The following is a 25304-nucleotide window of genomic DNA, read 5'->3' as shown; positions in this document are numbered from 1 at the left end:
TGATTGGCTTCCGTGCCGGCCTCTCGTCGCAGGACGCCATGCAGATGATCAAACATCAAATCATCGACGGCAGCACCAGGGACACCAGGGCCCAGCTCGGACTCGACCTCGAGAAAGCGTTTGGCAACGTTCTCCACGAATACATTCTGGCCTCCGTCGCAGACCTCGAGCTTGGCCCCAGACCATATAACTACATCAGTTCGTTCCTGACGGGGAGGAAAGCGAAGCTGCGGATCGGCGACTTTGTCTCCGACGAGGTACTCCTGCGCCCACGGGGCACGCTGCAAGGCTCGGTCATTTCGCCTGCTCTCTTCAACATCTATATGGTCGGCCTATCGGGGAATCTGGCCCAAGTTGAAGGTAGCAAACACGCCATCTACACCGAAGACATCACGATCTGGTGCACCGGCAGTAGCGAAGGGCAAGTGGAAAGCGCCATGCAAGAGGCGGTAGACGTCGCGGAGCAGTACCTGCTACCCACCGGACTCAGATGCGCCCCGACAAAAATCTGAGCTTCTGCTTTATAGGAAAGAAAAAGGCGGCAGACCGAAGGGCTGGAAACCGGTCTCGGAAAGTGACATTCACCTGTTCACTCGGAGCGGTGACGCGATAGACGCGATACGCAGGGTCGACGCCATCAGATTCCTGGGTATGTTCAGCGAATCACGTGGCGGCAACGGCACTGCGTTGCGCAAGATAACTGCGAAGACTGACAATGCTTATCGCCTCGTGCGAATGGTCACGAACATACAACGTGGCCTCAAGGAGGACAACCTGATTCGGCTCATCAACGCCTTTGTGCTGTGTCACTTCACCTACACGGTGGCCATGCACAACTGGCTTAGAATCGAGTGGCAAAAGCTTAATGCCCTAATTAGAAACTTCGTCAAAAGATCCCTCGGGCTGCCCGTCAGAACGCATACCGAGGACCTCCTTCGACTCGGCATACAAAACACCATGGAGAAGATAGCCGAGGCTCAAGAACGGGCCCAGCTAACTCGGCTGTCCACCACGCCGGCCGGCAGGCGTATCCTCGAGGAGATCGGACTCGCACCCACCAAGAACTTGGCTGAAAACACCCAAATCCCCAGAGAAATAGGGGAGAAGATCGGGGTTGCCCTTTGCCCCGCAACGTTCATCTCGTTCACAACACAGGTCGTCGCAAGGCAAGAGCATTGAATTAACTGAAGCAAACAAACAAGGACAAGATCAAAGCAAGCTTCGTGGACGCAGCTGCATACCGAGACGGCAAGGTTTTGCGGTTTCCGTTGTGGACACACTGGGCAAAGTCGTAAACTGTGCTTCCGTCCGGACGACGAAACCCGAGGTGGACGAGCAAGTGGCCATTGTACTCGCCATGCAAGACGGTCGGAGAGGGTGTACAGCGATTCGAAAGTGACCGTCAGGGCATTCCAGAAAGGCCGGGTAGCCCGGCAGGTAATTCCAATTCTTAAAGGCGCCAAACACGGCGACACCTCCATACACTCCATCCTTTGGTTTCCTGCCCACGTCGGGGCGATTGAGGGGGTTCGTCTGAACCTCAACGAGTCTGCCCACGAGGCTCCGCGTGACTTTACCGACCGCGCTGCTCTCGGATCGGGCGACTCTCTCCCCGGACACAGAGACGCTCCTGTCACGCACAATGAACTTACTAAATTGTTTTACTTGGAAAAAAGGGTTTTCCCTCCGCCTCACTCCAAGCTAAGCAGGCCGCAGGCGGTCTGGCTCAGACTCTTGCAAACAAGCTCCTACCCAAGTCCGGCGTCCCTTAACAGCATATATCAAGAGATTTATTCGAATTGTTCTTGCGTGGTCTGTGGTGAGGTTGCTACTTTGCCTCTTATGCTCTGGGAGTGCGGGTCGGTGGGCCCGAAGTTCACCAAGGAAGAGTGGGACGCGCTCCTGCGAAGTCCCGTCTTTGAGGACCTAATCCTGGCCGTCCAGTGCGCCCGCGATCGGGCCAGCAGGCTAGATCTGTCAATCCCGTCCTGGGATTAGCCGGGTGCGCGTTTTATCTCGTTTTGCTGGACCAAATAAAAGTTTATTCACTCACTCACTCACTCACTCACTCAGACAGACAGACAGACAGACAGACACACTAAAGTGCCTAATGTTGGCAAAGGATGCTTATCGCAATAATAAGTAAAAAGATAAATAAGTATATAAATGATTGCAGCAGTTCCGCATGCTATTACTATTCTTATAATTCGGATCCCGACAAATCATCACGTTCATTCATATTATTAGCATGTCAAAGTGGAAGCCTTCGCCTTTAATTTCAGCACCTAGAGCCGTAGTACCACTTTGTTTAGTTTTTCGCTGTTTTCGGGCTTCTAGTTGAGATACAGTACTACCACGCCTCTGATGCTGCCATGATGAGCCACTACGCGGGTTGGATTTGGATCGTAAAAAAATGGAGAATTTCGAACGAAAATCGGCCATGAAGCAGTATAACATCTCCGAGTTGTATCACATAAAATCACCCTGTGCAATAATTCTTAGATCCTCCTTGGACTTGCGCTTCGTGTTACAACAAAGCGCCGGGCGTGTGTGTGTGTAAAGGTACTGCTTTCGTTTTCTGAACAGACTTCCAACTGGAGCCGAACTCGAGATTTACATGGAATAACGTAGGCGCGATCCGGATGAAACCCACCATGCAGATCCACGAGTACGACGTGCAGCCACTCACCCGAAAGTACAAGCGCAACTGGAACGCGGAATGTGAGTCCACTGCTTCAGCAAACAGTGACGAACTTGTCATTTCGGAAAAGATGCCAGAATCAAAATGGCCAAATACCTCATCAGTTTCAATATCAAGTCACAGATCGAGATATTGTCGAAACAGTCTAGCTCTATGGTGAATAAAAATTGGCAAAAATGTCTAGGGATCGAAGATTCGACTAACGCGGTCGCGACATACGCGAGTAAGCCAAAATTTCTGGCACCCTCGAAACCTTTAACTCGCCGTGTAGCGCCTGTAATGACGCCACACAAGCGCCGCTACGCCGCCCGTAAGGAGCCGCACCTGTAAAATTACATTGTTTTCAGGTTTGCGAACTAATGTTATTTGCGCTCTCAATTTTCATTTGGCTGAAAAGGTTTAAGATAAAGGATCAAGTGATGTGAATTGTATGTCTGCTCTTATTTCCTTACGGGCTGCCATTCTGAAAATTCTGAGGAGTAGTGTAGTCAAGAAGGTACGACCCGATTAGAGCAACTTGGCGGCTGAACAATGTGACATTCATATACGGTATATATAGCAGTCATAAATATATAGCATACATATACCTAAATATGTGCGAGGCTCCATGTCAACGCCAGCGCCGCTGGCGAAAGTGTTCTTGAGAAGAGAAAGAGAAAATGATAAACGAAAGGCAGGGAGGTCAACCAGGACTCGGGCAGGTTGGCCACATGTAATTGTCATGCCAATAAAACCTAATGTTTCCCTGATTTAATTCCCGATAGAACCATCGATGGCATATTCACGTTTATCGACAGTTGATATCGAACTATGCCGGCTACAAAGCAAGCATGAAAGAACCACAGAAGCAACAATTATTGCTGCATGCTGCATAATACACTTTCTCACCCGCCTTCGGTCACGCAAGCAGCCTGAATGAACATTCGCAGAAGTCAAGTTCTAAAAAGCAGCATAAATACGAAATATGTTGATAATATTGCATTGCAGCGCTCTAATATAATTGCACAAGATTGTAGCCACATATATTATTAGCTTATGTTTGTTTAGCTTATGCTATTGCCTGCTATCGCTTCAGCAGAATAATTGCGATGGCGCTGAGAATGTGAAACACAGATAATTCTACATTTACATTTAAATACCGCTATCATTTTTACAGCTATATTCGCACTTCTTTAGCTACGAGTTGTGAGCCTTGACTATGGAAAGCAGTATGGGGCCCTTTTCATAATTCGCAGATGCATTTCCTTGCATCGCACCTTTGCCCAGCTGATGGCGGCGGTGGTGATTCTACAAATGAATGTGGAGTCCTAGCTGCACATTTTGGGGCTTGTGTTTTGCGCGCGGTTTCGTCACGAAAGTCACGACTACTTCTTTCCATGATGTTACAATACGAGCAAACTGTGCCTGTACACGCTCCTTCCTGCAAAAAATTACTACTTGCTCTACTTCCCCATTAGTTAAGGAAACTGCCTCGCACGAATGGTGGCTTCATAATTATGAAAACGGTCTTTTAGCTCCTCAATGTGAGCGTCGTTTATTTAAGAAGCTTGATTCACCTTGTCTACAGGAGAGCCATGCTGCCGGAGTGTTTTTATTTCCCTTTTTTTAGAAGCGCTCCTCGATTTGTTCATAGTAGGTATTGAGGGCGAAAAAGGGACCACAAGTAATAAACGTCCTGTTTTGTATCACATCATTTTTTTAAAGAAATGAGTGTCGTAATCTATTCGGGCGGGCTCCACAACTCTTTGTTGTTGTTGTTGTTGTTGTTGTTGTTGTTGTTGTTGTTGTTGTTGTTGTTGTTGTTGTTGTTGTTGTTGTTGTTGTTGTTGTTGTTGTTGTTGTTGTTGTTGTTGTTGTTGTTGTTGTTGTTGTTGTTGTCCTGAGTGGCCACGGCACATAGAAGCGGGGGATTGGGCATGAATCGGGTGGTTCAGTTAGGTGCATAAGAATAATAATAATAACAAGGGAGTTAGCAATTTGAGCGTTGGAGTTTAAGAGTAAACGTTTTCTATTTGGAGAAAAAAGAAACATTCAGAAGAAAACCGAGTATAAAATAATCTATATATATATATATACCCATAATTACCCATAATTACCCATAAACCCCATAATTTAATTTTTCAAAGCCACAAAATCAAAAGATTAAAACTGATAAATATAAACGCCCGCAGTATCCTGCATAAAACAGAAGCCTTGGAAAGCCTTCTAGTCGACTACGAGCCCGATATTGTAGTCATCACGGAAACATGGCTATCACCCGCTATATTCGACCACGAGATTGCTCCGCCAAACTACACAATCATCCGAAAAGACCGACCTTCACGGGGAGGAGGAGTGGCCTAACTGATAAAAAAACTGTCTCCGCTTTGTCCTTGTTCCCGAGGTGGACAACGCTGAAGCCGTTTTCTGCAAACTTTTATGCGACGGGACGTCAATTGTAACCGTTTGCGTTTATCGGAGCCCTTCCTCTGACATTGCGTGCCTTTCAGCAATTCAAGAATATATGCAGCGTCATGTCCATCAATCCAGGATTATTCTTTCGGGCGACTTTAACCTTGCTGACATAAACTGGCCCACAATGCATCACGCATCAGAAGCCTCAGAAGTGATAATAGACTTAATGCCAAATTTTAACCTACATCAACTTATCACTCGTCCTACTTGCGTTCAAGGCTCAACGAAAAATATCCTCGACCTCATAATTCTTAGCAGCCATTTTTGTACAAGTCAAGTACAAATGGAAATTATTGAAGGGATATCTGATCACAGTATACCTATGTGCACATTCCAGTTTGATCATTGTATTACTACCCTGTATACAGTAAAAGTTTTTTTTTAACTTTCATAAAGCAGATGACGCCAGCAATGGGAACATTGCTGCGCAAGGACATTGCCTGGGTTTGGACCAAGGCTCAGCAACGAAGTTATCAAATGTTGCGTGAGAGCTTAGTTAACGCACCAATCCTTTCCTTTTTCGATGCAACTAAGCCGGTCACCCTTTCGGTCGACGCGAGCCAAATGGGAGTTGGTGCAGTGCTTATTCAAGACGGCCACCCCGTCGCTTTCCCGTCACGTTCACTAACAGAGGCGCAGCAACGCTACGCACAAATTGAGAAAAAAACATCGGAAATTGTGCATGGCTGCATCAAGTTTCACGACGACATCGTCGGCCAGGAAAGCGTAACTGCCGAAACTTATCACCGCCCCTTGGTGCCGATATTCAGCAAACCACTGTATCAGTGTCCACTTCGCCTGCAGCGCATGCGTTCGACTTTGCAGCGATATCCTATTAAGCTGATCTACAAGCCAGGAAAAGGGCTGTTTTCGTCTGAAGCCTTATCTAGATTCCCTAGCAAGCAATTCTTGCAATAGGAAACTGAGCAATTTCAAGTAAACGTGCTTGATTACATTTAGCTTCGCAACAGTGCCTGAGAGATATTCTTGCGGCCACCAAAGAAGATCCTGCTCTCGTCACGCTTCGAGGTTACGCCGTAACAAGTTGGCCAGAAAGAAGCGAGGTACCCGAAAATGTGCGTCGGTACTGGTACTACAAAGAAGAGCTGCACGCGCAAGACGGCCTTGTTTTTCGCAGCAACAAGGTAGTCATACCATCTTCGAAAAAGCGAGAAATTATGCTGCTGCTTCACACTGCGCACCCGGGAGCGGAAAAGATGAAGGCACGGGCAAGAGACGTCACGTACTGGCCAAATATGTCGCATGAGATACAGCAGTTTTGCAAAAATTGCGCTGTCTGCCAGAAATACCTGCCGCGAAACGCGAAAATGCCTCTTTACTGCCACGACATCACAAAGCTGGCCTGGGAATTCGTTGGCATGGACCTGTTCTTCCATGAGGGTCGTGAATTTGCCGTAATTGTGGACTTTTATTCTTTCTTTTTTGAGATCCGCGAACTCCGTCAGAGCACTGCTAGTGCTCTGGCGTCATGGTGCGCAGAGCTGTTCTCCACACATGGCTTACCGCTTAAGCTCTGCAGTGATAACGGACCACCGTTCACCAGCCGGCTTTTCAAAGATTTCCTGCAGCAGCTAGGCGTTGTCCATGTTACGTCAAGTCTGTATCATCCCCGCTCTAATGGTATGACGGAAAGAGCAGTACAAAAGGCCAAAAAGCTTCTAAAGAAATGTTCACATAACCGAATTGACTTTCATATGGCGTTGCTCGAATGGCGCAACACCCCCAGAGATGATATTCTAAAGTCACCTGTGCAGAGACCATGGGACGGCAAACCAGGACCTTGCTGCCTGTGCCCACCAGCCACCTAGTACCAGAGGCAGTATCAAGCAAAGCCGTTCACAGCCGGCTCCAGGAGATCCGTCAACGCCAGAAGGTCTATTATAACCACGGAACGAGGCAGCTACCACCCCTCTCTCCAGGTCAGCCAGTCCCTACATACGACACCCTCCAGCGAACCTGGTCTCCTGCTATTCTTTTGAGGCCAGCCAACGCGCCCCGTTCAGCGATCCTGAGAACGGAAGATGGTCGAGAAATCAGACGCACAAGAGAACACACCTGCGGCACTTTGCGATCCATCGCGAAGATAGTCCAGCAAAGGCTCCCGGAGAAGGTTCCACTAAATACCACGCGTCCCAAGAGGTACGCAGAAGCGCGAGGACTCGCCACAAGCCCTCTCGATACCCGCAGCCTGAAAGGCATCATTAATTTGTCTCCCAGTAAAGGGGAGATGTAGCACGGCTGAATCTGCAGTCGTCACGGCGCACCAGTAATCCCGTGATCTGTTACGTCACACTGGCTTCTCTATATATGTAACTTGCGCAACCGTAATAAGCTCATTGTTCGCCCAACTGCTGGCCTGGCTACAACTAACTTATCTGTCGCATGAATCCTTTCTTGGAAAAAGCATCTCAGGAATCTACTGATGTAGATGCATTGTGGCTACATTTTAAAAGCATTGTCCTGCACTGTATAACTAATTATATTCCAATGCAAAAGAAAAAACAGCCCCTTAAGAATCCATGGATCACACGCGAAGTCATCCATGCTAAACGGCGCGCAAATCGGCTTCGTAAGGCAAACACGAATAACCGAAAACTATCTAGAAACCGTGAAATAAAATCTGCAGTTATGCATTTCAAGCAGAAACTGAAAGATTCGAAACAATACTACTACAGTGTCACTCTTGCTAGCTTCCTAAAAAATAGCCCACAAAGATTCTGGAAACATCTTCGCAGTACCGAGAAGACAACAACCAAACTAACTGAAGAGGGAAAAAATGCAACGGCAAATAAATATAACGATTTCTTCAAGTCAGTCTTCACGGAAGACAATGGTACACTTCCCCCTCTTCCACCATCCTGTACCTCAGTGCTTGATCCCTTAATAATAACGGACACCGGAATCCAGAATCTTCTCCTCAACATCGACCCTATGAAAGCAAACGGCCCTGATTAAATCCCAAACGAATTCCTAAAAAAATATGCTGAGTGGTTCAGTAGATATCTGGGACAGGTTTTTCGTAAGTCATTAACTGCTAATCTACCACACGACTGGAAAAGGGCTAAAATAATACCTATTCACAAGAAGGGAGACAAAAATAATGTTGCTAATTTCAGACCCATATCTCCAACAAGCACTTGATGCAAAATACTAGAACACATCATTCTAAAACACATGACAGTGTTTCTAGAGCGCGAAAATATCCTATCGCCTCCCCAGCACGGTTTTCGATCTGGCTTATCAACCCTCACTTAACTAACAGAGGTAGTTCATGACCTTGCTTTTAGTATTAATAATCCTTCTCAAATTGACATGATTTTACTTGACTTATCTAAAGCTTTTGATTGCGTGAGTCACACTAAGCCAATTGCAAAAGTGGAGCACGCTATCGGGAAGGGAGAAGTTTCTGCTTGGATAACAGCTTTTCTAACGCACCGCTCCAAATTTGTTATGTTTGACCATATGCCATCTGATGTCGTTCCTGTCACATCTGGAGTACCACAAGGCTCGGTACACGAGCCGCTGTTATTTCTGATTTTTATTAACAATATAACCAATAATATAGCGTCAAAATCAAACTCTCCGCGGATAATTGCGTGATATATAAAGAAATTAACAGCCATAACGACCATCTCGATTTTTCTGATTCCCTTAACACACTAGTTGAGTGGTGCTCCCAGTGGTAAATGTCTATTAACATCAATAAATTAGTGGCAATGACAATAACAAGAAAAAAGCAACCCTCTCATTTCACCTATATCGTCAATGGCACGCCTCTTTCGAAGGTTGAGCAACAGAAATATTTAGGAATAACGCTTACATCAAACCTCCAATTGGGAAACACACATAACTAATATTACAACTACTGCACTGCGAAAGCTATTTTATCTAAAAAGACGCCTAAAGATCGCTCCAACGAACATTAAGCTTCTGGCCTACAAAAAATTTGTGAGACCCATTTTAGAAACGCTAACACAATTTGGTTTCCTTACACTGCAACTAACATAGCTAAACTTGAAGCCGTACAGAGAAAAGCCGCAAGGTTCATTCAGAGCAAATATCGTTCTACTGACTCACCTTCACGTCTCTTAGCTTCCTCAGGCCACAACACATTATCGACGAGAGCAAAACAAGGTCGGCTAAAATTCCTGTTTCAAGTTCTGCATCATCAGTATAAAATTGATATCACCCAGTACATTTCATATTCGCAATCTAGAATAACACGGCATCAACACGAGCATACGCTAACCGAGTATTCCTTTTCTAATGACGCATTCAGGAGCTCATTCTTTCCTCGCGTAATCAGAGAATGGAATGAACTTAACTCGTCATTAACAGCAATAAACTCTTTATCCCTGTCCGTTTCAGAGCTGGAGCTCATCACAAGAGATTATTAACGACTTCTAATGTTTGTTCCCTACTCTCTTTATGTTAAACTGACAGTACTTAGAAAAAAAATTGTATACACTTGCTTGTTCCCAAATATTTCACGATTTTGCTTTGTCTATGATGTGCCCCGGTTGTTGTTCATTTTACTCTGCGTTGTTTAGTGTTCTATTTGTATACCTTGTCTACCTTATCTTTTGTATTTTGTTGAATATCGTTGCTTTTTCATTCTTTGTGTAGCTCGCACGTGTATTTATGTACGGAAAAGAAAGTGTTCATGCCCGTCTGCTAGGCTCTCGGCTGACAGCTGCAGTATTGTAAGATAAGTAAATAATAATAATAATAATAATAATAATAGATCAGAAATAAAAGAAAGCTATAGTTGGGAGGGAGAACGATTAGTCTAACATGGAAATTGATTGGTTTCAATTAGGTAATTTTGGATTGCTAAGCAAACATTTCTGTGACTGAACCCAATAATGGAGGCTCCAAAAGATAAGATCACAGGCACTGATAAATTTAGAACAATAAAGCGAAGCGGGATTTCGAGTAGTAGTTTTCTTATAATAGAAAAACCTCTGCAAGACAACAAGAAATGGTCTCTTGTCTCCGCTTCGCCACAGAATGAGCGTAATGGTGAGGGGACCAGACCAGACCTGTGGAGGTAGAAGTTCAAGGCAGGTATACAGCAGCGCAGCCTCGAGATGGACACTTCAATTTTGCGTGTTCGGCAAAAATCTCTGTGCCAAGGGTATACTAGATGGCGGCAATCCACAGACTTGGTAATTGCGGAGCCTGATACTGCCTGCATAATGATACTCCTGCGAAATCTAGCAACAGTAGCATGAGCAGTCAAAGTGCAGCAAGGGAGAATCGGGCCACTTATCGATGCCTTGGCTAGAGAGTCTGCAATTTCATTTATGATTAGTCCTTTACGGCCAGGCACCCAAATCAAACGCACGTAACTCAAGTAGCTAGGTACCAATGACTGAAACATCATCACGCGAGAATTACTACAAGCAGTAAGGGATGAGCACAATGATCACGAATCAGTGACTATTACGGCTGACGTAATTGATGGTCCTAATTTGCGTAATGCCAGCACCACGGCCATGAATTCGGCTAAAAAGGTCGGTATGGAATCTGGCAGCCGAAGAGAAAATGTCCAATCGAGAATCGGGGAAGCTGTTCCTACACCTGACTTTTCTTCACAGTGTGAAGCATCTGTCGCAATTACAATATTTGTTTGAAGGTCTTTCAGATGATCTTGTAATATACCGTCTAGAATACGGTATGGAAGTAATTTTGCATTAGGAAAAATGTCATCGAATTGAATATCCGTTCCAACAGCTCTGTCGGTAATAGGAAGTACATCGCATATGCGCACGCCCAAAGAGTCAAGTAATTTTTGCACGAATATAATTTGCGGAGTATGTAGTCGCGGCCAGATGACACCGAAAAACAATGCAGGTTGTGAAATAAAGATTGTTTGGGGATGACCCAGTGGTGATCCATAAATCCTTAAGAACGTCTGCACTGTCAAAAGCCGGAACCTGCACGGAAGGGGAGGTACACGGGATTCTAGATAAAGAATAGAATTTGCAAGAAATTTAGGAAGAGCTAAACACAGACCTAATGCTTCTCTTTATAATAGGATTAGAGGACGGGACATATAGGCTGGAGCTCCAGAGAAGAGCATGCAACCAAATTATAATACCACGCGAACTTATATACAATATATCATTAGAAGTGTATCTCTTCTCAATCCTATTCGACGACTGCTCAGCCTACGCAATATGGCAATTCCACGGGTACCTTTCCCAGTCACATGATCTATGTGTGAGCGCCAGTTGAGAGAGGTGTTATAAATAATTCCGAGGTATTTAACGGATTCCACCTGTGGTATGTCTTGAAGGTGGTAAGACAATGAAATGTGCACTATGTGACGTATCGGAAAAACGAGAACAGCACATTTGCTGGCATTGAGTGTGAAGTGACTAACATCTAACCACCTCTCCAGATCATAGAGGTAAGTTTGCAGTCATTGGTATAGCGTGTGGATGTCGTTTGAAGATGCAAAAAACGCAATATCGTCTACATAAACGAAAGTAGTTATTTCTAGATGAAACGGTAGAATGCTCATGAGAATATTATAGAGCACCGGGGAAAGGAATGAGCCTTGCAGTACGGCTCTCGCTTGTTTGTGCTTAGAAGAAGAAACGCCGCTTTCGTAGCAATAGAATTATCTGTCACCTAATAATGACTGAATCCGTGCTACTATATACCCAGGAACACCACAGGATGTTAACTGATTGGTCAATACAGTGTGCTCCACAGTGTCGTATGCTTTAGCGATATCGAGCATCACTAAGGCAGCGTATTGCTTATGACGTCGAGCAAGTTGTATTCGGCTTTCTAAGTCGACGTGGGCATGCCAGATGGAGCAGCCGGCCCTGAAACCAATCTGACAGGGACTAAGAATGGAATTATCATTAATAAATTTCATGATACGAAGGTGAAGAAGCCTCTCAATGAATTTTACTACGTTTGATGTAAGCGCAATGGGCCTAATGTTCTCCAATACATAACTTCCTTCTTGTTTCTTAAGCATCAATATTACTTTGGCGAGCTTGCATTGCAACGGAATCCAAGCATATTTAATTGAATAATTCACTAGGTCTAAAAGAACGTTAGGCGATTCCTGTAACAATATTTTTAACATGGCATTTGTGACACCGTCAGGGCCAGGGGCGGAATTCAGTAAACATAGTGCAGTCTCATTTAGCTCAGATAAGGAAATTAGAGTAAAGCCATCCGAAGGATCTAATGTAGAAATAATAGCCGGAAGCCGGGCCGTAAATCGATTTTCTAAACCTTTGGCTATCCCTTCTAGGCAGGCGCTGAGTTCTTGCGGGGTCAAAACAATTGAGTGTAATGTTAAGGGTGTTGGTAGCACCTTCCTAGCACGAAGGAATGCAAATAAAGCACGCTTATGTTTTGAATTAGATAGATAATCGTAATGGCCTAATATCGTATTCCTCTTTGGCTCGATTAACAGTACGTTTAAGTACACCAGCGTGAAAGTGATAACTTTTCCCCTTTGTCGGGCACTGATTATGCAGAAGCATTTTCCAAGCGCCCTTTCTTTTTCTATAGTCCCGCGTACACTCATTATTCCACCAACGACAATTGGTGCATTTAGCCGAAGGGATGACAAATTCACCTTACTTCCGGTAATCCGCTAGAATTGTGCAAGTGGTTGAAGCGATTTCCTTATCATTGGCATTGGCAAGTTTCGAAACGGCTTAAGGGTAGAAAGTCTTGAATTTCATATGGTCCACAAATGTGCATGCCTGGTATTCTAAAGATGTTATTGGACAATTTATTTCAAATGACACAGGAAGATTATCACTGTTGGTTGCTGAGTCAACCGCTACCCACGACAAAACCTTGATGCCAGCGCTACAAAATTTTAAATCTAAAATCGAATGAAAGGGACATCTAGCAAACGTTACTTGTCCTGGGTTCTGACTTGAAAGCTGGCTATCCATAGTCCACTCCCATAGCCGCTTACCAAGCAAATCTGTTTTAGCCCCCACGACACTTGATGCGGATTAAAATCCCCTACAAACAAAATTTCTTCTCTACAGGCAGCCAGAGCCCTATCAAGTTGACGTGTACTTTGCAGACTGGTGGGGAAATAAGCACTTAGAATTGAAAATGGATGGTAACCTGGGAGACACAAATCTATGGCCGAAATTTCGCAGTCGGAGTCCATGATTTGAAAAAAAAATTTTGCCTTGTGACAAATTTTACTGGAAACAAGTATTAATCCTCCACCTCGCGAGTCTCAATCTCATCGGAAAGACCGAAAACCTTTTAAGTGAAAATTTTTCTGTGGTGAAAGCCAAGTTTCTTGAAGTCAGATATCTGGATGGAATTGAATAGATAGGCAAGATAAATCTGTTAAAACTGAAAATATGGAGCGACAGTTCGACTGCAGTACCTTCTACTGTCCAATGGTGTTGAACGCACAGCAGCGGCAACTGCCACCTTTAGAATACTTTCTGTAAGCATAGGAGATAGTTGACTCTTTTTTATATATTGGCTTCATAGTTTCTGAAATTGGGGATCACATACGTTTGGGAGCTCGAGTGTCAAGTTTCATATCTGTGACACTAACAGTGTCTTAATAAGAGGGCTCATCCTCGCCTGGTTGGGCTAGCGGAGTAGTGTTTGTGGAATTTTCTGCAACTGTGGAAGGCGTCTCTAACTGGTTGCTAGGCATTCGAGGTGCGGCGTTAGATACTGGGGACTACATTGGTGTCTTACTGGTCTGCATTATTTGCATTATGACACTCGAAATGATTTGCGCTAAGCAATCAGAGAGACTGGATATCAATTTATCCCTAGTTTTAGCCATTGCTTTTTCCACAGCTGAGTCAATTGCTTCTGAGAGATTAAGATCCATGCTTGGAGTGTTGCGCGCTGTAACACCAGAGTATCCGAAGGCCCTGTCTTTGATAACTGAAACTGCATTTCTTTGGAACAGCGACGGCGGTCGATTATTTCAAGAATTTGTATTTCTTAAGCGCGAGCTGAGCAGTTCGAATAGTCTGCTAGGTGTGCTCCCCCGCAGAGGCAGCACTTTTGAGATTGAGCAGAGCATTCACTTGAAGAATGACTATCCCCACAGGTGCGGCAATGCAAGCTTGACTTACATCCTCCTGCGCTGTGCCCGAATCTCCAACAATTCTGACACTGGAGTGGACGTGACGCAAGTGGCTCTACACGGAACACAAGAGGCCATACCTTTATTCTAGATGGACATGATGTGCCCACAAATGTTGCAATTACAGATTCCGTCGGAACCCTCTCGTTATTTGCCAGTCGATTGCAACGGTAGATAGCAATCACGCCTGCTGCGGAGAGCTTGTCCAGGGTTTCAGTAGGACTTAATCGGGAGTCTACGCTACGTACAGGACCCTTGGTGCACGCAAGGTGAGGCGGAATAAAAGCCCTCACCGGCGTGGAAGCGAATGAAGTGCATTTCAAGAGGTCTTCAACACAGTTTTGGTCGGGTGAACGACACACTATACCTCCCCGTCCGTAGGCTGGAACGTCAGTGATGGTCTGGAAGTATTTGGACGTAATCTTAAGCGCATCCTGGACAGCTTGTGGATTCGTGATCCTGATAGAACCTCCATTGGTAGGCACAAGCGCCACAGGAACGGTGCTGACGCCACTGCGAAAAAAATAAATCTATAGGCAATTCATAACGTGGCAGGGACGCTGACTAGGCGGATCGCGCCTGCCCAGGAGAGCGGATCGACATCAGTCCAAGACGGCTGACGCAAGGAATGTCAATAAACCAGGAGCTAAACTAACATTAGTGAGACACCTGAAACCACCCGATAATTAGCCAAAACACCACTGCAGGTCAACGACACGGTCGCTCTGTCGAGGCTAGCAGCGCGTTCGGCAGCTCGAACGGCATAAGAAGTCACGTCCCTCGCTGCTCGTGGCATCGCCTGACCTCGTCTTCCTTGAGTCTGTGGGCATTTATTGTGCACTTCTTCATCATCTGTATATAATCATCATCATGTGTGTGCCCTCCTTCTTCATCGTGCGGCTAGTCGCATTTTCATAGTGAACTGTGCCGAAGTTCCTTCGCCGCGTCTCTCGGGCTCAATAAAGGTCCGCCCTTACTGTGACGTCACAAATCTTATATAGAAAGACACCGAACCGCAGTTATACACTCGTCGGTCTCTTCCCTACTTTGAACACCAACTACACGTCAGCATTTTTCTTTTCTGTTTTTTTTTTCTTTCGCAGCCGCCCCTTTCACCGGCGTGCACTTGCAGCTGCGACTTTTGCGGAGGCTCGCGCCGCCTCTGCTGTCGACGTTTCTGCCGAGCGCGCTGCTCGTCTGCCTCTCCTGGTGCGTCTTGTGGATGCGGCCTCGACACCTTCCGGAGAGGATCTCCCTCACCCTCATGCTGCTGCTCGCCCTCTACGCCCAGATGTCCGCTGTGAGACAGTCTCTGCCGCCCAGCAACTACCTAACCGTAAGCGCACGCTGATCGCCTATTGAAACTCCATCTATAGCACCAATACCCCGTGTGTTTTTTTCTGGCTCCATTGAAAAAAAAAAGAAATCTCTTGCGACAGATGGAGATTTTAGGCTTGCTCAGGTGGATTACCTGAAGATTCGAACGTCACTTTCGCGAGTGATCGCAATGTTCTCGTGGCTAAATAAGAAGGATACGTTAACTTACCTACTAATTATTCACTTTAGGGCGCAGATCCTCATCGTGAAGTAGTAGCCTGGGTGTATCAGTGAAGCCAAGTTTGCGTAGCATAAATCGCAAGTCTAGCGACACTTTCGAGATATTCGTCCCAAAATTCTGCTAAAGACTCGCCGCTGTGACGTAGTGGTTATGGTGTGGCGCTGCTAAGCACGAGGTCACGGGATGAAATCCCGGCCGCGGCGGCTGCATTTTCATAGACGGCGAAATGCAAAAACGCCCGTGTCCTGTGCATTGGGGCCACGTTGAAGATGCCCTGTTGGTCAAAATTAATCCGGAGTCCCGCACTACGGCGTTTCTCGTTATCAAATCGTGGATTTGGAACGTAAAACCCCAGAATTCATTCGTTATGCTAAAACATGCATGGGCGTTACGAGTAAAATCACCCCAACCAGCTTGGCGTACGCTTTTGGTAGACTGTTTAACTGGAATGCCAACGTATTTCGTAGCATACTTTCAGGTCGCTAAAAGATATGCTACAGTTCCTGCCTAGAAAGTACGACTTAGCTACTGCTCGGCTTTACTTTTGCAATTGCAACATGGTAAATGAAGCGAATACTTAAGAGAGAAGTTATTAGTACATGATTTTAATAAGCCATCTGGCCATCCAGATTTGCGTATATAGATTTGCGTATGGTATTCGAGTGCTGATTCCCGTGTTATAGTTTGTTAACGAAGCTTTCTCTCAAGTCTAAATATGTTAAGGCAGTTTGTTGTGTGCGTATTATGGCCACGCACGCTTATATCGCCTTCCGTTTCTCTACCCCGGGTGCGCTTTAAAACCACGGCGCTGCAATTTTGCTTCAGAGACTTTCCTTTCCTTCCTTCTTCTCCGCCCTTAAACTGGCTCTCTTAACTACTACACGCAGAGACAAAGCAACAGCGCGCGCATGCGCTCCCATATATATATATATATATATATATATATATATATATATATATATATATATATATATATATATAATTATCAGTCATAGCTCTCGTAGTATAGCCCTCTGGGCCGTTTCCTTTTTTTTTCGGAAATAGTCCTATTAGGGGTATTATAATTACACGAAGGTATTTCGCTCTCGTCAGCAGCAGTCCCTGAGATAGTTATTCTGGCGGCTAGCTTCCCACGCTATGCGTGCCGCCCTCGCACCTGTTTAAGCTTTTCCTAGACGCTAGAGTTACACTATGTACGCGCAACCTTGAGCGATCGGAAAAACACGTTTTCTGCTCTTGGCCGACGGGAATGGGGGGCTTTGTTTCCGGCCGCAAGGCCCTCCACGTCTCAGTAAGGTGCCTGGTGGTGGTCTCGTGCGGACGATGACCTCTCGGTGAGCGCATATTTCCCCTCATTTTTTAAGAGGTTCAATACTTACACGCATTTGTCTCGCAAACCATATTTACTTCAAGGGAGTTTTCCACGTCTCAATAATTTCTCTCGTCGTATTCGAGTGCTGATTGCCGTGTTATAGTTTGTTAACGAAGCTTTCCCTCAAGCCTAAATATTTTAAGGCAGTTTTCTTGGTCTCTAAAGCCGCTCAAGTTCGCTCTTCTCCTCGGGCGGCCATTTCTCCAAGAAAGCATACCTTCCAACCAAAAATCGACCTTCGCGGACAACATCAGTCCCTTCTCAAGTAAGTATGAGGCTCGGAGCAGGAGTTATGGCGCTTGAAAGTAGCCTGGGGCCTGACAAACCAACCGAATGAGCTATCTTTCCGGGCAACATCCAAGGGTCACGAGTTCAAATCACCTCTTATGTTCCTTTCTTTTCCCAAAAAATTTTTTTCTTTTTTTCTTTTTAATGTCTTTTCCTTTATTTTATCACTGTACGGGAACCCTCCTTCAAAAAAAAAGATATGTATGGTCAATTATATATGGCCACACATCTGCAGGTCATAAATACCAGGTTCTCTAGCCGAGTGCCATCCGTGCGGTATAACCGAGCTCCGATTGGTCCACCTTGACTGATCAAATAGGGCACTACTGTAGGTGAAATGAGGCGCACAACTCCTGTGGGACCCGCCGTGGTGTTAGACTGCTGAGCACGAGGTCGCGGGATCGAATCCCGGCCACGGCGGCCGCATTCCGATGGGGGCGAAATGCGAAAACACCCGTGTACTTAGAATTTGGTGCACGTTAAAGAACCCCAGGTGGTCAAAATTTCCGGAGTCCTCCACTACGGCGTGCCTCATAATCAGAAAGTGGTTTTGTCACGTAAAACCCCATAATTTAATTTTTTAACTCCTGCGGGGGCGGTAGAGTATCCGCCTCCCGTGCAAGAGGACCATGGTTCAAATCCCGGTGCCGCGCGATTCTCCACCGGAAAATACAAAAAAAAACCGTGTGTTGAGAAAATTGCACAAACAGGCCTGGAGTGCGGCCTGATCCCGGTGACCAGAACCGGTAACGCACTCTCTCACCAGAGCAAGATTGGCCACCCTGGTGCAGTACTTGGCCACAACCTCCTATATGAATACAACAATCAAACCCCGGCCCTCAGTCCCCAGCAGCCGCGAAGCAACTTACCACGGCGGCGGTCAGATCTGTGACGCTGCAGAGGGTGCTAAGAATACCTGGCTCCGGACAGGCCGCCATTGGAATCTGAACCTGGCAACGTTTAACGTTAGAACGTTATCTAGTGAGGCCAGTCTAGCAGTGTTATTGGAGGAATTAGAGGGTAGTAAATGGGATATAATAGGGCTCAGTGAGGTTAGGAGGACAAAAGAAGCATATACACTGCTAAAAAGCGGGCACGTACTGTGCTACCGGGGCTTAGCGGAGAGACGAGAACCAGGAGTCGGATTCCTGATTAATAAGGAAATAGCTGGTAACGTACAGGAATTCTATAGGATTAACGAGAAGGTGGCAGGTCTTGTTGTGAAACTTAATAAGAGGTACAAATTGAAGGTGGTACAAGTCTATGCCCCTACATGCAGTCATGATGACCAGGAAGTCGAAAGCTTTTATGAAGACGTGGAATCGGCGATGGGTAAAGTCAAAACAAAATACACTATACTGATGGGCGACTTCAATGCCAGGGTAGGCAAGAAGCAGGCTGGAGACGAGTCAGTGGGGGAATATGGCATAGGCTCTAGGAATAGCAGAGGAGAGTTATTAGTAGAGTTTGCAGAACAGAATAATATGCGGATAATGAATACCTTTTTCCGCAAGCGGGTTAGCGAAAAGTGGACGTGGAGGAGCCCGAATGGTGCGACTATAAATGAAATCGACTTCATACACTGCGCGAACCCTGGCATTATACAAGATGTAGACGTGCTCGGCAAGGTACGCTGCAGTGACCATAGGATGGTAAGAACTCGAATTAGCCTAGACTTGAGGAGGGAACGGAAGAAACTCGTATACAAGAAGCCAATCAATGAGTTAGCGCTAAAAGGAAAACTAGAGGAATTCCGGATCAAGCTACAGAACAGGTATTCGGCTTTAACTCAGGAAGAGGACCTTAGTGTTGAAGCAATGAACGACTATCTCGTGGGAACCATTAAGGAGTGCGCAATAGAAGTCGGTGGTAACTCCGTTAGACAGGAAACCAGTAAGCTATCGCAGGAGACGAAAGATCTGATCAAGAAACGCCAATGTATGAAAGCCTCTAACCCTACAGCCAGAATAGAACTGGCAGAAATTTCTAAGCTAATCAACAAGCGTAAGACTGCGGACATCAGGAACTATAATATGGATAGAATTGAACAGGCTCTCAGGAACGGAGGAAGCCTAAAAACAGTGAAGAAGAAACTAGGAATAGGCAAGAATCAGATGTGTGCATTAAGAGACAAAGCCGGCAATATCGTTACTAATATGGATGAGATAGTTCAAGTGGCTGAGGAGTTCTATAGAGATTTATACAGTACCAATGGCACCCACGACGATAGTGGAAGAGAGACTAGCCTAGAGGAATTCGAAATCCCTCAGGTAACGCCAGAAGAAGTAAAGAAAGCCTTAGGAGCTATGCAAAGGGGGAAGGCAGCTGGGGAGGATCAGGTAACAGCAGATTTGTTGAAGGATGGTGGTCAGATTGTTCTAGAGAAACTGGCCGCCCTGTATGCGCAATGCCTCATAACCTCGAGCGTACCGGAATCTTGGAAGAACGCTAACATAATCCTAATCCTTAAGAAAGGGGACGCCAAAGACTTGAAAAATTATAGACCGATCAGCTTACTGTCCGTTGCCTACAAAGTATTTACTAAGGTAATCGCAAATAGAATCAGGAACACCTTAGACTTCTGTCAACCAAAGGACCAGGCAGGATTCCATAAAGGCTACTCAACAATAGACCATATTCACACTATCAATCAAGTGATCGAGAAATGTGCAGAATATAACCAACCCTTATATATAGCTTTCATTGATTACGAGAAAGCGTTTGATTTAGTCGAAACCTCAGCAGTCATGGAGGCATTACGGAATCAGGGTGTAGATGAGCCATATGTAAAAATACTGGAAGATATCTATAGCGGCTCCACAGCCACCGTAGTCCTCCACAAAGAAAGCAACAAAATCCCAATAAAGAAAGGCGCCAGACAGGGAGATACGATCTCTCCAATGCTATTCACAGCATGTTTACAGGAGGTATTCAGAGACCTGGAGTGGGAAGAATTGGGGATAAAAGTTGATGGAGAATATCTTAGCAACTTGCGATTCGCTGATGATGTTGCCTTGCTTAGTAACTCAGGAGACCAACTGCAATGCATGCTCACTGACCTGGAGAGGCAAAGCAGAAGGGTGGGTCTGAAAATTAGTCTGCAGAAAACTAAAGTAATGTTTAACAGTCTCGGAAGAGAACAGCAGTTTACGATAGGTAGCGAGGCACTGGAAGTGGTAAGGGAATACATCTACTTAGGGCAGGTAGTGACCACGGATCCGGATCATGAGACTGAAATAACCAGAAGAATAAGAATGGGCTGTGGTGCTTTTGGCAGGCATTCTCAAATCATGAACAGCAGGTTGCCACTATCCCTCAAAAGGAAAGTGTATAACAGCTGTGTGTTACCAGTACTCACATATTGGGCAGAAACCTGGAGGCTTACGAAAAGGGTTCTGCTGAAATTGAGGACGACGCAACGAGCTATGGAAAGAAGAATGATGGGTGTAACGTTAAGGGATAAGAAAAGAGCAGATTGGGTGAGACAACAAACGCGGGTAAATGACATCTTAGTTGAAATCAAGAAAAAGAAATGGGCATGGGCCGGACATGCAATGAGCAGGGAAGATCACCGAGGGTCATTAAGGGTTACGGACTGGATTCCAAGGGAAGGGAAGCGTAGCAGGGGGCGGCAGAAAGTTAGGTGGGCGGATGACATTAAGACGTTTGCAGGGACAACATGGCCACAATTAGTACATGACCGGGGTAGTTGGAGAAGTATGGGAGAGGCCTTTGCCCTGCAGTGGGCGTAACTAGGCTGATGATGATGATGATATATGTATGTATATATATATATATATATATATATATATATATATATATATATGCAGTGAAGTAGACGCGCGTATGAAGCGGTTTATTGACGTTTCGGCCAGGGTCCGGCCTTCATCAGAATACATTGGCCAGACCCTGGCCAAAACGTCAATAAACCGCTTCATACGCGCGTCAACTTCACTGTGAATATTTACCCGGACCCAGTACTGCTTTTTGTTCTGGTATATATATATATGTGTGTGTGTGTAGAAAACATGTGGTATACCGCACTTTCGTACGCAATTTCTTGCCACTTACGTCGACCAGCCTATACTCCATGCGTAACAAATTGCCCTGTCATAAAATTTACCAAAGTAAACCTAATGTCGCGTTTTCTTTGGAGATCGCGAAGCTAGCACTTGCGCAAATGTTCATATGTGCTTAGATTTACAGCGAACCAACATAATTTGATTGTCCTCGCATCCTGACCGAAACATCTGCACATGAAAATGCTAATACAGGCATTCCTTTACGGGCAGCGTCAAACAGATAGGCATTGCTGTATTTGCTGGCCCTGTCGAGGATCTTCCAACTCTATGTTGTTATGTTTATTTTCTGCAGGGAGGAGACGTATGGATGTTTGGCTGCTTCAGTTTCGTATTCGGGTCTCTCGTCGAGTCTACCGTGGTTCATCACATAACCGAAAGAGCAGCAAGGCGACGGAGCTTTTAAGGTCTTTAGGCATTTTACATCACCGAAGAAAAGATCAACAGAAAAAAAGCAAAAATCATGAGTTGGCACACAATAAAGGTGACGTTCCTCTGCGCGATCTCAAAAATTGCTTGAAGCACCAAAATACTCATGAAAGCAATAAGGAAGCAAGAAGGACCCTGCGAAGGCGATTTTCCTTTCCTTACTTTCAGGGCTTTTGCATGTGCATATCAATGCGGACGGAAAAACTGAAATTCCGAAAACTGCCGACAACTATATCAAATTAGAAAGCTTAAGAAGTTTCGCCGAGGCACGAACAACCGCAGAATTTGCTGTGAAAAGTACCCACAGCATTCTTTCTCCAAAAAAAAAAGATCACCGGCGATTAAGATTCTCTCTAATGCGAAATTTGAGCGCAGCTCTTCACGTACTCTAATTTCATGATATATTGGCTGGCGTGGACAACCTGTTTCGTGCGACTGCCTCGCTATCGGGAGATGACGAGAGGCAGCTCGTGGGTGACGCGTGCGCGCGATTCAGAGCAACCGCCGCAGAGAAAGCTCCTCTCATGAAGCGCTTTGTTTTCATATATGGTATCGGTGAACTCGCTCACCGTATGCCTTTTCGAGGCGTCATCGGAGAACCGACGAGGCGCGCTACTCTGGCGCCATCTCGTAGCGATCGTCGCCACAGGGCACGTCTAGCGCGGCACTACGCCACGGCGTCATGGCCAGCAAATATTCTCCGGTCGGCAGGTCATTTTCCGGGTATCAAACATTTTATACTTATTGTGATAGCAACAAATCAATTGGCGTTTCTTGCACAACATGATAAACATACTCGTATATTTTTGCGTGCATTGATCATCCGAAGCCTGATTACTCGATTCTTAGAAAAATATTCATCGGGTTCCTTATACCACAAGATACAACTTGAAATTCAATTCCCGGATTTCAAATATTTTCCGTGATCCGTCATGATTTGTGCGAAGAGCACTTCGTTCATTGCACGTTTCACAGCAGAAACGCACGTTACTAATATTTAGCTTCTCTTGTCAGGACTTCGGGAGATACGACTACTTAAGAAATAGCACAACCGAGCTACCCCATTCCATCACCCTATATATTTGCATCGGGCTATAACCACCGTTCAATGCCACCCCGCACATCTGATTTTCTAAATATCCATCAAATTTTCTCGAACATCTTCAGATGTAATGTGATATCCGTGAACCATTTGGGAACACCGCTCCATAAAATATCGTCGTTTTCTGGTCTGGGTTTGATAGTGACGGACGCTCATTGTAGTGCGAAATTTACATCTTGGCGCCACTTTTGGCGGCAAATCATTTGGGGACAGCGAACCTCTCTCATAAAACGTTAGCTTTTGTGGAGAGATACTGCTCTAAGAGCGCAGAAAGTTATGTGGTACGAATGCGTATATTTATCATTCAGGGCACTTCATTCAAGTCGCGTTGAACTCTTGAGAGGTCCGCAGCAACGAACACCGTGTATGAAATGTGACGCGGGTTCGCACCCGGTAACCAGTCACACATAGACGCTAAGCCTGTTGGTGAAGGGCGGCGACTGTCGGGCCCACATTTTCCGCTCCAGAACATTTCAACCTCGTAACCCATCCGTATCGATCATGGCACCTATTTTCTCTATTTCTCCCAAATCACACCTCCGCTTTACGATGTTTGTGTTGACCGATCTTTTCATGTGACAGAGTACCGACCGCCCGGACTATTAGCCCAAATAATATCGTGTGTAGGTAAACGTCGGACTTCCAGCCACACGTGCATCAGGAACTTCCGAACCTCCCGTGTTGCATGCAGCAATAAATCCATCCTTCTTTCTCTCTTCAACATCAGAGGGCAAATACCCCAGCGTCTGACCCCATTTGATCCTCCCGCACGATAACAACAGATGGTGACAGCTGTACAATTACGGTCCGTGCACCATCGCAGACCAAAAGGCACGCACATGAGCAGTTGTGCATTATCATCCCAACGTTTACTTTTCTGCATGTTCATCTGCAGATCGACGCTCCACCTAATACAGCATCGTGCGCTTCCCCATCAACGTGCTGTCATCGGTGTGTGTATCTAGATGTTGTTCCAGGGCGCCTGCCGTTTGCTTCAAGATATTTTCGGAGCACTCACCTGCTTCTCTGCTAGTCACTCAAATGCTCCCGCAAACTGAATAACCGTCCGGCTGATGTAGTAAGCACTGCAGCAGTTTCCTGAGCCTGATGGGGGAGAAGGCAGCTGCAGAAATGCGTCGTCAGGCGTGGTAGACAGCAGCGCGCGGGAACGTAGATCCAGCGTGGTCGTTTTCAAAATACCCAGCACTTTCCACCAATTTTAGTGAAGATGAGGAACGCTGGCCAATCATCATCACCAGCGTTTGGCACGGGGTTCACCACTCGTGCTGGGACTCTTGCTGCTGCATGGCCGCCGCATTCGCCGCTCTCAGTCCGCGGCCAATAAACCTCTTCACAAAAATATATGTGTACAAGGCAAGGTTGCTTCAGGCTGCAGCAAAGACAGAGTGAGTGGCAAGCTGTGTTGTGACGGGAAGCGTGGTAGGCGAACGTCACGAAAAGCACGTTGCTGCCCCAGTCCCGGTCGTCCTCACACACGTACAAAGCGAGCACGTCTGTGACTGTACGGTTAAGGCGATCTGTAAACTCGTTTCTCTGCAATGAACTTGTGATTGGTCGAGCAGGAACGAAGAATGTCGTCGATGTTACGCGAAAAATGTTAAGGGGAGAAACTAGGATATATTTACAAGGCAAGGCGCACAACGCTGCAGCAATGATAGGGCTATAGGGCGTGGAGACCAGATAGCCACATCGTCGTGGTCGTCATCATTCAAGCAGCAACCACAGGATCGCCACCCATAACAATATTGTGGAAACATAACGATAAAGACGCAAATGTTTTCCACAGGACGAGACAAATGCAATACAACGTTTCTGCATGTGCAACGCGATGACGCGAATGTAACAGAATGATGCATACGTTTCGATGTAGGTGAGGCGTCCGTTCTAACGCGATACAAACTAATGTACGTTTTAAATACCTTAGATGTAACGCACGCGTCTCCTGCTCTTTTTCGCTGCATATCGCTACCACCACTCGCAAAACACAGTTCCTTCGTATTTCGCGTCATCGTTCGTAATCGTAGATGTGACTTCAACTACACCATCATTTAACACTCACCATTTCGACTTTTAAGTGCTGCGCGGACTGAAGGCGATTAAACGAATTTATGTCTCGCACTGTGACTTTAGACGTTCAACTGCTATGGTCGAACAACCATGG

At 45.8% G+C, this 25304-nt stretch overlaps 1 protein-coding gene across 1 annotated transcript in view; it reads left to right on the top strand.

Annotated features, from left to right (window-relative positions):
* The window catches only part of LOC142577994 (glutamate-gated chloride channel alpha-like), a 53665-nt gene extending 31605 nt beyond the window's left edge, over positions 1–22060 (top strand). The window contains exons 6-8 of the mRNA XM_075687421.1: positions 2587–2721; positions 15398–15630; positions 21887–22060. Of these exons, the coding sequence (XP_075543536.1) occupies positions 2587–2721; positions 15398–15630; positions 21887–21997 (479 nt within the window). The 3' untranslated portion in view covers positions 21998–22060. The remainder of the gene's footprint in view (positions 1–2586; positions 2722–15397; positions 15631–21886) is intronic.
* The last annotated feature ends 3244 nt before the right edge of the window (positions 22061–25304 follow it).

The sequence above is a fragment of the Dermacentor variabilis genome, chromosome 4, assembly GCF_050947875.1.
Source record: "Dermacentor variabilis isolate Ectoservices chromosome 4, ASM5094787v1, whole genome shotgun sequence".
In the NCBI taxonomy this organism is placed as follows: Eukaryota; Metazoa; Arthropoda; class Arachnida; order Ixodida; family Ixodidae; genus Dermacentor; species Dermacentor variabilis.
This window is presented reverse-complemented; position numbering and strand designations above follow the sequence as displayed.